Source organism: Crassostrea angulata, chromosome 8 (genome assembly GCF_025612915.1).
Source record: "Crassostrea angulata isolate pt1a10 chromosome 8, ASM2561291v2, whole genome shotgun sequence".
Classification (NCBI taxonomy): Eukaryota; Metazoa; Mollusca; class Bivalvia; order Ostreida; family Ostreidae; genus Magallana; species Magallana angulata.
This window is the reverse complement of record NC_069118.1, coordinates 14,138,979-14,155,581: the sequence shown is the minus strand read 5'-3', so window position 1 is coordinate 14,155,581 and position 16,603 is coordinate 14,138,979. Positions and strand designations below refer to the sequence as shown.

Here is a 16,603-nt window from a genome sequence, read left to right as displayed (position 1 = left end):
AAAAAAGACGAAGGGGTGTGGCTTGACCATGGACTAGTGTGTGTGGGAGGGGGGGGGGGGGGGTAAATATCATGCATGTTAAAATCTCTGAGTCTCGTTGGAATTAACGTTGTTGCGCATTTTAGGTAACAGTGTGTACTGCAAATTATAATATATAACTGTATTATTACTTCATCCGTCATCAACGGTAAATAAGAAGCTACTTTACAAAGTTTTACAAAGTTTACAATGAGGTTAAACAGATCATGACTTACTTTTAAGTCCTTTCTCATATGTAACACCTCGCCTGTTTTGACCTCGTGATCACTGACATTGAATTGGCATTGCCTTTTGACTGGGCATTGCATGTCGGTATTGTAGCAGAAAGCCGTGGAAACACAGAATAATATACTAGTAAGTGACGCGATCGCGTCAAATCAAAACTGGCTTTACGCGTCAAATGACAAAAAATGTCTCGTCTGCAAGCACAAAAACCATTCACAAATCTAGAGTTGCGTTGTCCCTTAGATGGGGAGGATGTAATTCAATGTTAACTTCAAAATGCTCCAATTGTTTGGTCCCCTGTTACCATGGCGGGGTGATATTATGTCATTTTTGAGAGAATAATTCTATAGTGTATTTAGTGTAAAGAGGCGTACAGACAGCAAGGTTTTATCCGACAATATAAAAGGACCCACTTGATTTGCCTGGAATCTGCTAAACTCTATCTCCCAATTTAACCCCCTTAAAACAAACAAACCCTTCCAAAAATAACAACCGTGACGTAATATTATTGTAACCATGCATGCACTCTGTGTCTGTTTAAGGAATAAGGAATAATTCTTTGAGTATTATGAAGTGATAATTTCGGTCGGGGCGTGATCAAATCCAATAAAGCCCGAAAGGCTTTATGATAGATTTGATCACGCCCCGACCGAAATTATCACCTCATTATATTCAAAGAATGATTCCTTTTTTAAGCCATCGTACGATTAAATATTTATATACAAATAAGGAAACCCCGCTGGTGCCTCAATTTGGCGTCATATGTAGTTATGGGTTATATAGTACAAAATCGATACGTAGTGTTATCACAGGCAAAGACACTGAAAAATGTAAATATTGCAAAATAAAGTAGATGAGGATGCAGGCCCTACTCGCACCCACCCACCCCTTTCCTAATGCTATGCGCGGCTACAGTGCCTGTTGAGGTAACATGTAAACTACAAACAATCACCTCGCCCTTATCTGCACGTGTGCATGTTTCAAAAATGCATAACACTATTTTTAACCTTCATACCATATATAGTTTAAGAATAGCCCTACTTTCTTAGGGTGAGGTCGGCGGTACTCGCTGGTACGTGCACATGCTAGTTCGATTCGCTGCACTTTTTTCATCAAGCAAAATGTCGACGCTTGGCTACTGGAACATTAGAGGGGTAACTATATATCTTTAACCGTTATATTGTTTGATTAATTTGGATTTTTCTTCACGTGTTATTGCAAGCACACAAATGGTTCTATATACATAGATCTGAGAAAAGTATATAATTTTCATTAAAGGATGAAAGATCTACATTAAGTTTATTGTAAAATTTGGTTTTAACGAAGAAGTTGTATATTTTTCTGTAAAGACATAATTATTCGTTCGAAAGTTATTAGATCCTCACCAATTTACACATTATAAACAGCAGTTAAAAATGTTTTAAAATTATTTTACATGACGTGAACCGCTGTATCGTAAAATGTCCATTAATTCATCTTTTTATTTTGTGAAAATATATCTGCAACTACTATTTGAAGTAAAACCCCTTATTTAGGTAAAAAAAAAAATGGGTTATTCCAGGAACAAATCTTATTGATTAGCAAACAATGTCTGGCCTACACTGTATATTTAAAAGTGGCGTTTAATTCCATACGTTTATAAAAACGGGATTACAAAGAGTTCAGGTTTTTATCTTTTATCAACATTATAACCATATAAACATTAAAACATGGAACAAGTAAGCGTACAGTATTATCATACGAACAGGATTCTATATGGAGATAATAATACACATGTAAAGTTAGAAATTGTTTTTCATTTTCTTTTTAGGGTAAAGCATATATTGCCATATTAGTGAAAATGTATTCAATCTTAGAAAAGAAAACGTACGTTTTTACTTCTGCAGTAGTTGAAAATAACTGAATGCATGTTAATAATGTTCATAAAGCCCTGGTCCCAAATTTAAGGAACTCTAAAATTGTTGTGTATTTTTTCAAAGTGCACAATGCACTGTCGTGTTGTAAATTTTAAATTTACCGGGTGACAGTAAAACATGACAACTTGTAAATTTTGTATTTACTGCCACCCGGTAAATTCAAAATTTACAACATGACATCACAATGCACACATAATGAAGGATTCTTTTTTGTTTGAGCATTTTCTCTCAAGAATAAAAACGATTAGTTCGATTTCTAGTACCTTTCGTTTTTCAGCTTGGCCAGCCAATCAGATTGCTGCTGAATTATGTCGGAGAAGAGTTTGATGATGTACAATATCAACAAGGAGTTGGTTAGTACATTTATATTTAGCTGCCTAGTACAGTCAACACATATACTGGAAAATCACAGCAAATCACAAATCTGATCTTATAAAGTTGATCAATAAAAAACGGATTGTACATTGTGTTTTGTTTTGTTTTGTTTGTTTGTTTTGTTTGTTTATTTTTTTTTTTTGGTTTTTTTTAGGGGGGTATTTTTTGACATCTGTGATTTTTAAACCGACGGTATGATTCATTAATTTAACTTTGAAAACTGAATTTTTTTTTCTTGTAACATCACAGCGCCGGATTTTAGCAGAGACGCTTGGCTGTCTGTCAAAAACACTCTCGGTCTGGCCTTTCCTAACGTAAGACTTCCTCAAATGTATGCTGCTCTGCTCTTTGTTAATATAGTTTTGCTTTATGTTTCATAATTATACTTAGAATCTGGAATTTTTAATACAAAAATTCGTTTGTTAATAGTAATTAAATTTTTGAATGTTAAATGTCTAAACCATTCCAAACAAAATGCCCAACTGGTATTTGTGAACTAATGAACCAGTGAATTCTTGGAATTGAAACTTTATTCTTAAAAATTGTTCTTTTTCCCATTGAGGTATCTATCCTTCCTAAATCTAGAACTTTGTACATTTCTTATTTATGAAACAAATTCTTTCGGTGATTTTTTCGATAACAGAATTTTACCAATTTAAGTATACATCACAACTCTCATCAACATTATTTTAAATTAATTCAGAAAGAAAATAGTAAATATTTGCCATTGCGGTTTATCATAAATCATGTCGCTTACAAAATACAAAACCTTTGAATAAGGGCTATGAAGTTCAAACATTTTCTAAGTTTTTATCTGAGTTTGTTTTCTGCAAAAAATGGTTCTGCATTAAAGACCAAAAGTGGTAGTGAACTGGTAGATAAACTACGGGAAATCAAAAATACACAAATTATTGTGGGAACATAAGTCTACTGTTGTAAAACTTGAAATTCATTAAAATGCTGCAAAAAACATTTTTAAGTATCTTCAAGTATCATGATTTCAGCTACCATATTACATTGATGGTGATACGAAGATCACACAAAGTAACTCCATCTTGAGGTACATCGGGGATAAGCATGCCCTTTGTAAGTTTAAAACCTTAAACTTTTTACAAAAATAAGATAGAAATAGGAAACTTTTTCTAGGTTCTGAAATTTATCTATAAAGTGTTCATTTATCAAAATATACACGTATCACGTTTTCAAACAGTGGGCAAAACTCCAAAGGAGAAAGTGGACTGTGACATGATGGTAGAGAATGCCATGGATTTCAGGAATGGAGTGGTCCGACTGTGCTACAATAAGGATTATGTAGGTCTTTCATACTCCACCACTGTGTGTATCTATGGTATTTTCATCCAATACACATTCATCATAGTGTAATGAGGAAATTTTAAAAGTTTTGGGAATGAGATTTTTCCAACATACAAAATCAAATTTACCATTCCTTTCTTAGCTCACCTGAACCAACGTTTTTCTGATTTCTGCTGTCCATCGTCGTCTGTCTGTCCGTCCATCTCGTTGTAAACTTTTCTCATTTTCGACTTTTTTCTAGAAAAACTGGGCGAAATTTGACCAAACTTGATGCAAAGCATTGCACGGGGATTTCAGATTGTTAAAACGAAGGGTGATTTAAGCCATTTTTGAAAGGGATATATTTATTACGAAACAGTGATAATAAGGTGTTCGCCTTAAAAATATCTCCTTCTCAATAACCACTGCACCAGAAATGCCAATATTTACATCAAAGCTTGATTACATAGCGAAGACTCTACATTCTTAAAATTGTGACCAATATTGTGTCCCATATAGAGAAGAACTACAATGCTACGATTTGTGGGATTACTATGTAAGCATCCTCAGATAATGTCGATTTTTATTCATGTGACCAGGACAAATGCTAAGGCCTCGGAGGAGGTTTAAAGTTTAACATAGAATTATATAAGGAAAATGTTTTCATATGTTGAGGCCTAGGATAATAGAACCATTTTTACAAGACCTTGGACTTTCGGTTGGACGTAGCTGTCTATTTCTTGCGTCAAAAAAAGTTAAAAATGACGTGGTTTCAAGCGAAATATGCACTGATTGCGTAGTTTTAGCTAAAAAGCCAGACAAATCTTGTTGATTTCAAAGAGCAATGTCTTACATGTATTTAAGAAATATGAATTCCTTCAAATGCGTATAGACTGTACACTTAAATTAGCAGATGCATATATATATATATATATATATATATATATATATATATATATATATATATATATATATATATATATATATTATTGTAGAGGAGCGAATAATTTATACAAGTCTAATTTTTCAAATTAGATTGTGTAATTTTTCGACAACCCATTCCCCTTCAATAGTGGAAAATACTCCATGGATGTTTATGCATATATCTGTAATTGTAATCAATTTGTTAACTAACACAGGAAAAAATCAAGGACGACTACTTTGCCAATGTCAAGGACAAACTGAGACAGTTCGCTGGCGATAGTGTAAGTCTAGTCTTTAGCTTCCAAGATATTCTAGAATCGAGCAATAGCACTTCAAGGATTACAAAATTAATCTTGTTCAGTTTATAAGCTAGATAAATTAGATAAACTGAAGGTTAGGCACTGGTATAGTTTACAGTTAATCCTCAAAATTTTTAACGATACAAAAGTATTTTGAGCTTTTATTTTAACTGAGCACTAGATGCATGGAAAGCTTTACCATTTCATTCAGGTCTTCAAAATTAATTTGTAGATATCTTATAAAGGTTATGATTTACCATATGATGCAAATCCCGGTCTTTAGATCATGTTATTTACTAGTCCGAAATATCTGACGTTTTCCTATATAGCTTTTTTAACAGTTTCGATATTTTACTTACCAGATTTACGTAATACTATACAAATACGATGTTCTGCCTTCAGATCACCATCTGTGACTTCCCAATTTACGAGTTACTGGACCAGCACAGACTGATGAAGCCTGGGATACTAGACGATTACCCCAACCTGACCAAGTTTGTGGAGAGATTCGAGAACCTCCCCAAAATCAAGGCCTACATGGCGTCCGATAAATTCATGGCGCGACCCGTCAACAGTAATCTGGCAATGTTCATGTGATTTTTTCTCTAACACCGGCCTACCTTAATATCCTTAAAACTATAATTTTAAAAAAGCTCATTTGTTTTCAAAGGTGGAAAAAATAGTATGTACAATTAATACAGCGGTGATTTTTTTCTGAAACAGCAGTGCATTTCCTTTTTTCTGTCCTTGTTTTGCGGGGGAAATTGGTGATGTATTTTGATGTACATCTTTGTTCTGTATGAAATTTGTTCCTATGCTTTATTAAAAAAAATCTTTGGAAACGCCGATTGATTGTGATTGAAAATAATTTTAAATAATGTTGGGAAATTAGGCTCAGCTGATCTATACTGAGGTTCAAGTGAGGTTTTTTATTTACATGTACATGTTGTCCAATATCTGTCCGTTTGTCTCTCTGTCTGTCTTATGTGATGTGGGGAAAGATTATAATAAATGTAATGAATAATAACGAATTTGAATCAAAAATATCATGCAGAAGCTAGGATTTGATGCTATATATGTAGTGGTACATCATGCAGTGGCTAGTCAATCAAATAGCATGTAATTCATCAATAGATTATGTTGTAATCTTTGTAATAAAATATTTCTTGCAATTGCATGTAACTGGTATCTATTAGTGTATAACTAAGGTGATTTGAAAATCACTACTTTGGCAAGGTGGAAATATTAAACGCGAGGAATTTTATTTTATATGTGTCATTCATACAGGCATGGGAGAGGACGAAGCAGAAAATCCCCTCTATGAACAGTCTGAAGAAAAGGCCAATTTAGAAAAATTATTGATTTTATATGTCATAAAGTCTAAATTATCCAGGAAAAGTGGGTGGTGGGGGTTGTGGTGGGGATTTCCTGACTTTTTATCCAAACTCTTTCTTCCGAACTTATATATAGCCTCAACCCCCGCCAAAACTCCTCACTTATCGACATATTTATCGTGCTTATCTGCAAGTTTACGTCGTAATTTCAACAAAGCTTATTAAACCTCAATACCCCCTTTTAAATCAAACCGCGATACCTCGAGAGAAGACAAAGTCGTTTTAAGTTTTATCAGTCGGGATCGGTGGTACTGATTTCTGCCTTGCTAACTAACGGTAACAAGTGCAAGTCTGATAGTTTTGCTGCGTCTACCTAGCTCGAATATCAAGCATCATGCCGGCTCTAGGGTACTGGAAAATTAGAGGGGTAGGTTGAATATCATTTTCCATAACCGTGAATGATGTATTTACTACAAATGTGTTCCATAGCAGGTGCGCGCTTCCGCTGGAGACCGCTATCTGGTGCACATTTCCCGTTTGATTACGTAACATTCATCAACATGTAATTATGTAATACTTATCCTTTGAAGATTATTCTTTATATCAAAATATAAAAAAAAAAGTTAGCTCGATAATTTCACGAAAAAGGCAGAATTCGTTAGATGTTTACTGCATGATTCACATGCTCTTTTATGTCGGCGGTATGTTATCTATTCGCCCCTCTATAAATTCGTCCTTTTGACTGATTTCAGCTAGCCCAACCAATAAGACTACTGCTGAATTATGTTGGAGAAGAGTTCGATGATGTACAATATGAGCAAGGCGATGGTAAGTACAAGTATATAGTAAAGTAAATGTTTCAGTACATGTATATTATATATAGTTTTCTTATTATTGAGAATAGTCCATTTTAAGCTCACCTGAGCCAGGTCATGTCAATTTTTTTTCTTTTCACTATATATTTCATTGAGAACAAACCTTTTTCAAAGAATAGTTAAAATGTAACCCTTTAACAATTTTGGAAAGACTTCAATTGATAAATTTCGAATTTCTCTAGCTCTTTTGGCATTTTATTGAAACATTTTTCCAACACTGAGTTCCTGAGATTTGTTATTCACAATCCAAATTAAGATTTCGTTTGGCTTGCATATTGCAGAAGATATATAAGAGAGCTCTTAAACAATATCTTTGTGTTGTGCTTGAAATATCTTATTTTACAAATGAGTTGTCAAAAAACTATTTTAATGTTTGTCAAAAAGTGAAAATTGAATCTTAATTCTTTATCAATATAAATTAAAAAAAAAAAACATAACAGAAAACCTTTTAAGAACAAGCATTCTGAGAGTATTGCATAAGCAATACACATCCCCTACCAGGTTGTAGATATTATGAAAACAATGCACTGTTAGGCAGAATATCGAACCTGAACATTAAAAAATTGGAATATAAAAAATTAAATTTCTCGAACATTTTGAAGCTGTTCAGCAAATTTCATATTATTCCTCAAACACATAAAGAAAAAAAGTGTGGAAAACTGAAGTTGGACAGACAGACGGACGGACAGACGGATGGACTGACAGACGCAGAGAAAAGCTATAGTCCCCTCCGATAAAAATATGAATATATAGGGAAATAAGAAAAAAACTGACATACTTTTTAAAGAAAAAAGATTGAAAACTTTAACCATTTCATTTTTCATTTTGTTTATCTAAGTGTCCCATTTTACAATAATTTGGCTCATTTTAATATGTATTTAAGGAATAAGGAATCATTCTTTGAGTATTATGAGGTGATAATTTTGGTGGGGGCGTGATCAAATCCAATAAAGCCTGAAGGGCTTTATGATAGAATTGATCACACCCCGACCAAAATTATCACCTCATAATATTCAAAGAATGATTCCATATTACTTATATTTATATAATTTTAAGCCATCGTACAATTAAATATTTAAAAATAAATAAGCAAATCCCGCTGGCGCCTTAATTGGGCTTCGTTTGAAGTTATGGGTTATAAAGTACAAAATCGATATGTACTGTTATCACAGGCAAAGACACTGGAAAATGTAAATATATTTGTTTATATTACAGCACCAGAATTTAGCAGAGATGCTTGGCTGTCTGTCAAAAATACTCTAGGTCTAGCCTTTCCTAATGTAAGACTTCTGAAAAACTTGGATATAGATAAATGTGATTTTATGAAATAAGTATATCAGATCTGGTTACAGAAATGAGAATATTAAGATAATAGGTAGTGCAAGATTAAAAATCTTTATAATTTTACTCATCATCATTTAAAACATAAAGTGTAAAACAATATCATATGATAATTCAAATTTATCCTTTGCAGAAAAAACCTGATTATTTTCTATCAAATTTGTTAGCTGTTGAAAAAAAAATGCCAGTTTTAAGTATGTTAAAAAAATTAGTTGATGAATTTAATATTTATGCTTACATTTATTTTGATTTTAATTTAGCTTCCTTATTACATTGATGGTGACATTAAAATTACACAAAGTAACTCCATTCTGAGGTACATCGGGGATAAACATGGTCTTTGTGAGTATACAGAGGTTTTATCATTTAAATTTGATTAAGAAATTGAAAGAAATGAAATGTTGCTCAATATTTGAACTAATGTAAACCAACTTTTAACTGTGCATGAAAAAAAGTTTTGTGATGTTCGCAATATCATCACCATCACAAATACTTCTCAATCCCCACATTTCTGTGGTAGTTTTTTTCTAACAGACAATCTAAACTTGTTCATGAAAATTAGTCACCACGAACCATTTTATCTGACAAATCGTAAACTGGTCGCAAATAAATGTTGGTGTTTTACAGTACTTAGATTCCATATTTTAATTGTTAGAGCAAAATAATTCTCGAGAAGTCATAATTTACCTCATTATATTTATGTAACATATGCATGCTTTATGTGTATTGATGGTTTACTAAAATTCATGTATTTATATTGGTATTATTTTGAAACAGAAAATTGCATACTTGTACATGTATATGTCAATAATATTATGTAAGTGTATTGATTTTTTTCAAGAAGAGCAATTTGTCCTCTTTGGAATATAGAGCATTCATTCATCAAAGTATACATGTATCATGTTTTCAAACAGTGGGCAAAACTCCAAAGGAGAAAGTGGACTGTGACATGATGGTAGAGAATGCCATGGATTTCAGGAATGGAGTGGTGCGACTGTGCTACAATAAGGATTATGTAGGTCTTGTTCTAATATTCAACTGTTGTGGGTATCTATGAGATTTCTTTCATGAGATCAAAAGACAATGTCAGATGAATTATTATTAATTTCAAGAAGTTTGGGGGAGGGATTCAGGGTATGTCCCACAAGTTTTGCTAATTTATACTTTACATTATTTCAAGTCAAAATCTGCTATCATTTGTAAGAATATAAACCATCCATTAATTTATATTTTTGTTAATATGTAATTTGTGTGTTTACACAGGAAAAAATCAAGGAAGATTATTTTGCTAATGTGAAGGACAAGCTGAGACAATTTGACGCGTTTCTTGGAGACAAACCTTGGTTTGCTGGGGATAATGTAAGTATAGTTTTGGGAGTCAGCTAAAGGGGTTGAAAATACTGGAAAATTGAGCAAGAGTCACATAAATAAATGTATCTTACAATTTATCTCCCCCCTGTAGGATATATTAGATGAAGGAGGTACAGAGCTTTAATGTTATTATTTCCATTGATCCCAGTCTTATTTTACAATTTACCATAGTTTCTTTATGGCTAAACTACATGATCAAACTTTCCGTCTTTAGATAACAATCTGTGACTTCCCAATGTATGAGTTACTGGACCAGCACAAACTGATGAAGCCTGGGATACTAGACGATTACCCCAACCTGGCCAAGTTTGTGGAGAGATTTGAGAACCTCCCAAAAATCAAGGCCTACATGGCGTCTGATAAATTCATGGCCAGACCCATCAACAACAAAGTTGCAGGGTTCAAGTGATTTTTCACTCACAACGACTAACCTTTGGATGCATAGAATTTTCATTTTATGTTCTAAAAAAAAGTACTAACTGATTAATCAGATGATATGGCGTAATGCTATGTAGTATTGTATTCAGCAATTAGTTGTTCACTGGAAACAATGATGCATTGTTGAGTGCTTGTATTTTAGAAATAATGAGTACTATTTTGATAAATGAGGTTGTAGATTCTAATATATAAACCCTTTCCGAATTTACTTTTTATAGAACCTTATTGACTTATAGAAAATTTTTTAGACTTGGTTGTTGAATGTTAACTTTTTTAAATTGGTCTTTTACTACCGGTACACTTTTCCTTGCCACCAAATTGTCTAGATTCCTTTTACAAAAATTGTGAACTTTTGGTTTATAAAAAATAAGTTAATAATGGGCTGTTAGATATATAAGGACATTGTTGTAACAAATTTTAACTCAGTTTAATTATTGTTTTTTCCATAGATTTTGCAATCTAGTATTTTATACTTTATTTTAGTGCCATTTTTTTTATCGCATGGTTGTTTTCCTTCATTATTTTGACACAATATTCTCCTCTTTGGTACGTTTTAGGATTTTATTTTCAGGTTTCGATATAGGCCAGTCAAATTTTATATCCAGGCCAGTGTTGTTTAGTGCAGATGTCCGTGAAATTTAATAAATAATCAATAAATTAGTTAATTTATTTATTTCTCTTGACTTTTTGATTCTGTCATTAAGTATCCAGAATGCTTTGATCTCTTTTTTTTTTGTCTTCAAACCAAAAAGCAGTCCTGAACAATTAGTGAAAAGGTGGCAAATTTATTGGATTGTTTTGCCCAACATTGTTCAGGGCTGTCAAATTTGTAAACCACATTTAATATGATTAATCCAAGGATTTGAACGTCTTCCCTAACAAGCTTGTGAACATCTTTCAATTTTTTCACCATATTAGATCTAGTTTTTGAGGTTAGAGCTTAAAATTGAATGAAATTTGAAGTGGTTTAAAAAACAATTTCTAATTTAATCTTAATAGATTTATTTAGATGCATGATAGAAATGACGTGAATTACACCAAGGTTATCCTTGCATGGTTTTTAAGAGCTTAGAAAATTTTAGTGTGAAATTTAATAACTGTTAAAAGGTATTGAATAGCTATGCCTCCACACCAGGCATATTTCTTACGAGAATCAATATTCATACTGCCATAAAAGGCAGGAAGCATGCTTTACTGGATAGACCCCGTTAAAACCGCTAAAAATTGATAAACAGAAAGTCAGCTATACGACATGAATGAAGTGAATAAGGTAAGTATCAATTTGAAAAGTCAAATGTTTAGTGGCTATTCCATGTATATTGTACATGTATGTGTGAAATAAAATTGAGATACTGATAATGATATAAATACAGAATTTTTATAATTATACTCGCTTTATTATGTAATCAAATATGTTTCATGCTTCGTTTGTTGGTTCATGTTGGTATAAGGATTGCTGGCAATGCAGGATTTTATAAACATGTGTTTATATTTTTCTTAATTTTAAAATTTTAATGTTCACAAGTATTTCCCCCTTTCAAACTAACTGCAACACTGTAAATCTTTTCAATATTTTGATGAGACGTTTTCTGGAGACCTTTAAAAAATCCCTGGAGAGGGTTATACTTGAACCATCAAAGTAATTACATTATAGTAATTAAATGGACCCTTTCTATCACATTGCATTTCTTAATAAAGGACATTCGTTTCGTTAGAGTTCAAGGAAGTTGACACTGATTTTCATACAAAGAATATTAGAGCTCTACATGTAAGTAATGGTCATTACACTCAATAGATCCTTGGCAACCTTTAAATCAAGTATGAACGATTGATGTTTTTGTTTAGGAAACTTACAAACTGGACACGAATTTGAAAGAATCAAGTTATTTGACCTTGACATAAATCAAACCACCTTGTGTGAAGAATGGGTTCAGGGGATTTATGACATAACAATATCTTTCAGAATGATAATTTGAATTGTCCATTTTTAATAGAAGTCCTTGAAATTCCAACTACATATATATTAAAATTCAAATGCATTTTGCCACTGAAAAAAAGGAGAGGGGCTATTAGAACACTGAGAATTGAAAATGAATTTGTTCTTTTTTGATAACCCAGACAGCCGTCATCATGAAAGTAACTTATTTCAACTCAATTTCATAACTTTTCCTTGTTTATCCTCTTTAATTTGATGAGAAATCATCTATACCAATGACAAACTTGTGATTTACACTATACTCGGGTGGCCTATATAGCCCTCGGGCATCCTCAGTCCTGTACGGCCTTGGCCTCATTTCATATCATTCTTGACCTAGTAAAACCATATTAAGCTGTGCAGACGCACGTACATGTTTAGCTGCTAGTCAGTTATCATCGCATTTAACCAAATGTTTTGATTTCCGGTGAACGATTGTCGTTACAAGACCTACAAGAAATTATGCCTACACTGGGATACTGGAAAACAAGAGGGGTATATATCATAAGTTTTTTTGACTGGAACTTGAATCTTATTTTAAAAGATGTCTATTTCATTATGATGATACATAGGGATCCAAATCAGTAGTGTTTTCTGATAGGCCCATGGGCCTTAATGGTCCCTGGGTACTCCTTATATGAATGTTTTGGAGAAAAAAGTTTTTTAGATAACAAAATATCGTGGGCTAATGAGGGCAGATACATTTATATGTTATGTCTAAGCAGTTTAGTCTCAAAGATTTCAGATAATAAAAACGATGTAATAATTTATATTTCAGTGTACACAATTAATACTATTTGTATTTCAGCTAGCTCAGCCAATAAGATTGCTTCTGAACTATGTCGGAGAGGACTTTGATGATGTACAGTATGAACTTGGAGATGGTTGGTATATATGTAGCTAAGCCAAAGTCATTTTTCAATAATTATATTCCTTAATTTTGATCCAGAATTTAGCGCGGTTGTTTGTTGTATTCAGGGTTAACACTATGCACCATACATGTAGTTTAACTTCTGTTTAACATCATGCCGATGATTATAAAATACGATGAAGACGTCCCTATATTCCTGCAAAGGTTAGAATAGGATTAGGCAAGCGGTTAAGCTAGGAGGCTTTGTCGTCAACATATTACTTATCAGATCTACCTTAACTTTTGGACATAATTTGTGTATTTATTACTATCATTTAGCAAAGAAAAACTAGATATATTTTAGCTTGTAGAATTAAGCATTTTCTATATCTTTGTACAGAGCTCTTCTTCTTGCAATACAGTCTTAAAATAACCACAACTATACAGCCCTCTGAACACATAACGTTGTAGATATGACTCGTATAACAATACAGAAATGCTCAATTGTTAGAAGATGCATGTAAGTAATGGCATAACATGCACTTTTATGAAAGAAATTCTATTAACTCAAATTTTGTTGCATATTTCACATTACAGCACCCGACTATAGCAGGGAAGAATGGTTGTCTGTCAAAAACACTCTAGGGCTGGCCTTCCCAAATGTAGGAATCACTTGGATATTTCAGAAATATGATTTGTCATTACATAAGAATTGATTTTAAAGATGAGTCATTATCTATTATATATTTTATGCATTGATTTAAAATTCATTGCTTTCTGTTTAAGATTCCCTATTACATTGATGATGATATAAAAATTACACAAAGTAATTTAACTCCATCCTGAGGTATATTGGAGATAAACATGGCCTGTGTAAGTATCTGTTGCTCTGGCCCCAATTTAGAGACAACTTTATGTGTAATACACTATAACAGATTCTGAATTTTCGTCAGCTTAAAAATCCAATTTTGATTTATTTTTCATTGTGTTATATGGAAATATGCTATTTATCAAAGTAGGATTTTTAAAAAAAAATTGTTATGATATCCTTTCCCATAGTGGGAAAAACTCCCCGAGAAAAAGTGGACTGTGATATGCTGGTGGAGAACGCCATGGATTTTAGAAATGGGGTCATTCGGTTGTGCTACGACAACGACTACGTAAGGTTTATGTTATGTTGCCTTAATACAATCTCACATGTCTGAGTACCCATTATTTGTTTGTATTTCACGACTGTTTTATTTTGAAAGCCTGGTTTAAGTAAGCTAAAAAAATTATATTTGTAATTGTGAAATAAATTCCAGGATAAATATACAATATGTGAATGATTTTCTTTATATATGAGACCAATTAGTCTAAAGTTTAAGTTTTTTGTTTTGTTTTGTTTTTTTTTTTTTGGTTATGTATAAATTTTCTCTGCTTTTCAATTTTTTCCATCAATATACAACTACAATATATAAAGCTTGTAATACCAATTGTTCTATTGACACAGGAAAAGATCAAGGACGACTACTTTGCCAATGTCAAGGACAAACTAAGACAGTTTGACACGTTCCTTGGAGACAAACCTTGGTTCGCTGGGGATGGTGTAAGTCTTTATATTGACATTTTATTCTGCATGGTTAAAAAAATCCCTAGATATAGCAGATTCTCTAAACATAGTATCTCATACTATAGAAGTCAATTCAAATGAGTTTTGAAAATAGAACTATAGTACTGTGAAGAACTTCTTCTTCCAGAGATAATGGGTTTTTTTTATTTTATGACATATTTCATGACATATCCTTAAAATTTACTACATGTAGTCCGAAATATCTGACGTTTTTCTGGTTTTATAAGTAACAAAAAAACCGTCTTCTTATTTAGCCTGGCAAATTTACGATTTTCTGTCTTTAGATCACCATCTGTGACTTCCCAATGTACGAGTTACTGGACCAGCACAGACTGATGAAGCCTGGGATACTAGACGATTACCCCAACCTGGCCAAGTTTGTGGAGAGATTTGAGAACCTCCCAAAAATCAAGTTCTACATGGCGTCCGATAAATTCATGGCCAGACCCGTCAACAACAAGTTTGCATTGTTCAAGTGATTTTTAACAAAATGTGTAATGTAATTACACTTAAACATGTAGCCATTAGAACATAGAATCCTACATACCTGTATACGTACATGTATTGGAGAACAACAGTTTTGTCACTCTGTATGGGTCTGTAAAAAAATTATGATTCTGCTATTTTTATATTATAAACAACATGCATTTGCTATCTTCTGTTTATACTTTTAAAATTGCGAAAATTGAAGTTGCCAAATTATAAAACTTATGTAAAATAGTTCAATAAAATTTGATAGTAAATGTTTTAAATTTGCTTTAAATCTTCAAGTTTCTTACAGGTAAAAATTATGATTAGCCTGTATTGCGGCAAATTCTGTAGGGAAAAAAGTAACTAAGACATACAAAATAAAAGAACCTTTACATTTAAATATAGTTTTGGTGACTTTGCCATGGTCTAGCATGATGTTATATACTGTCGACTTCAGTCTGTTTCATTTTACACAAAGCGCGAATCATTACTCTAGTCGCGTAATAGTACATGTACCACATGATTCTATGTGCAGAGTTGATGATCATTAATTTTGCAACTGACGCGTCGAATGCAATGAGTAAAAAAGAAAACAGCTATAATGCAAAAGCTAGTTTTAAGTTATCTATGCTATAATACCGTTTATCCGGGCTTTTTCGCGTGTCACAAAATTTGCAAAAATGGAAAAATGTGTAGCATTTTAATTTGCGTCGGTCATTTCTGCAATTTAAAAGGTTTCTTATTGAAAATAATACAGAATTTAATTTCTGCGCATTCAATAATTTGCGATTAAAAATATCTCGCGAAAATTTCCGGATATACAGAAGTACTTAGTCTTGCTTTTCTTATAAGGAAGCTAAATTGGTACGTAGCTATAGATATACCTTACGCTACTAGTACCAGTGCAGACAATAAAGAAAGCAATCTAGTTTGTAAAAAAAAAAGACATACCAGGTAATATTTGTATTACATGCATCTTAAATATCAAATGTTATGAACGCGGGGTATTGATTTTGCTTTGGATACCACAAATGGAAGAGTGCACTGCAGAATATTGTGAACGAATGTAATATCAACTGTTTTAATTTTTATCCTCGTGGCAACTGAAGCACATCGAATCAAAGTGCGATGACCTGTGACTGCCACAGCTGTGACGATAAGATCAATACAGGGGCACATATTGGATGTACGAGATCTGTGTACAAACAAAAATATGCACGTGTGTATATAGCTGTCCAAGACAAACAGAAATGTGCATGTAGCAG

General features: G+C 32.7%; 2 protein-coding genes and 1 pseudogene across 2 annotated transcripts; all 3 read left to right on the top strand.

Moving 5' to 3' along the window:
* Nucleotides 1–1,346: 1,346 nt before the first annotated feature.
* On the top strand, nt 1,347–5,949 carry LOC128159927 (glutathione S-transferase Y1-like). Its single transcript, XM_052823153.1, has 7 exons — nt 1,347–1,418; nt 2,458–2,533; nt 2,805–2,869; nt 3,560–3,641; nt 3,766–3,866; nt 4,988–5,053; nt 5,474–5,949. The coding sequence occupies exons 1-7, from the start codon at nt 1,347–1,349 to the stop codon at nt 5,666–5,668; spliced, it is 657 nt and encodes a 218-aa protein (XP_052679113.1). The 3' UTR covers nt 5,669–5,949.
* Nucleotides 5,950–6,665: 716 nt separating this feature from the next.
* LOC128159926 (glutathione S-transferase Y1-like) lies at nt 6,666–11,099 on the top strand. The gene is made up of 7 exons (XM_052823151.1): nt 6,666–6,832; nt 7,158–7,233; nt 8,496–8,560; nt 8,882–8,963; nt 9,536–9,636; nt 9,885–9,980; nt 10,207–11,099. Exons 1-7 carry the CDS (start codon nt 6,800–6,802, stop codon nt 10,399–10,401), a joined length of 648 nt encoding a protein of 215 aa, XP_052679111.1. The 5' UTR covers nt 6,666–6,799; the 3' UTR covers nt 10,402–11,099.
* Nucleotides 11,100–11,233: 134 nt separating this feature from the next.
* LOC128159925 (glutathione S-transferase Mu 2-like) lies at nt 11,234–15,681 on the top strand (annotated as a pseudogene).
* The last annotated feature ends 922 nt before the right edge of the window (nt 15,682–16,603 follow it).

What these genes read in the sequence shown, in the direction of transcription:
- LOC128159926 (XM_052823151.1), top strand. Translation starts at nt 6,800, where the DNA reads ATGCCGGCTCTAGGGTACTGGAAAATTAGAGGG. An exon ending in GGTACTGGAAAATTAGAGGG is followed by an intron (nt 6,833 to 7,157) that starts GTAGGTTGAATA and finishes GACTGATTTCAG; the next exon opens with CTAGCCCAACCAATAAGACT. An exon ending in ACAATATGAGCAAGGCGATG is followed by an intron (nt 7,234 to 8,495) that starts GTAAGTACAAGT and finishes TTTATATTACAG; the next exon opens with CACCAGAATTTAGCAGAGAT.
- LOC128159927 (XM_052823153.1), top strand. Translation starts at nt 1,347, where the DNA reads ATGCTAGTTCGATTCGCTGCACTTTTTTCATCAAGCAAAATGTCGACG. An exon ending in GCTACTGGAACATTAGAGGG is followed by an intron (nt 1,419 to 2,457) that starts GTAACTATATAT and finishes TTCGTTTTTCAG; the next exon opens with CTTGGCCAGCCAATCAGATT. An exon ending in ACAATATCAACAAGGAGTTG is followed by an intron (nt 2,534 to 2,804) that starts GTTAGTACATTT and finishes GTAACATCACAG; the next exon opens with CGCCGGATTTTAGCAGAGAC.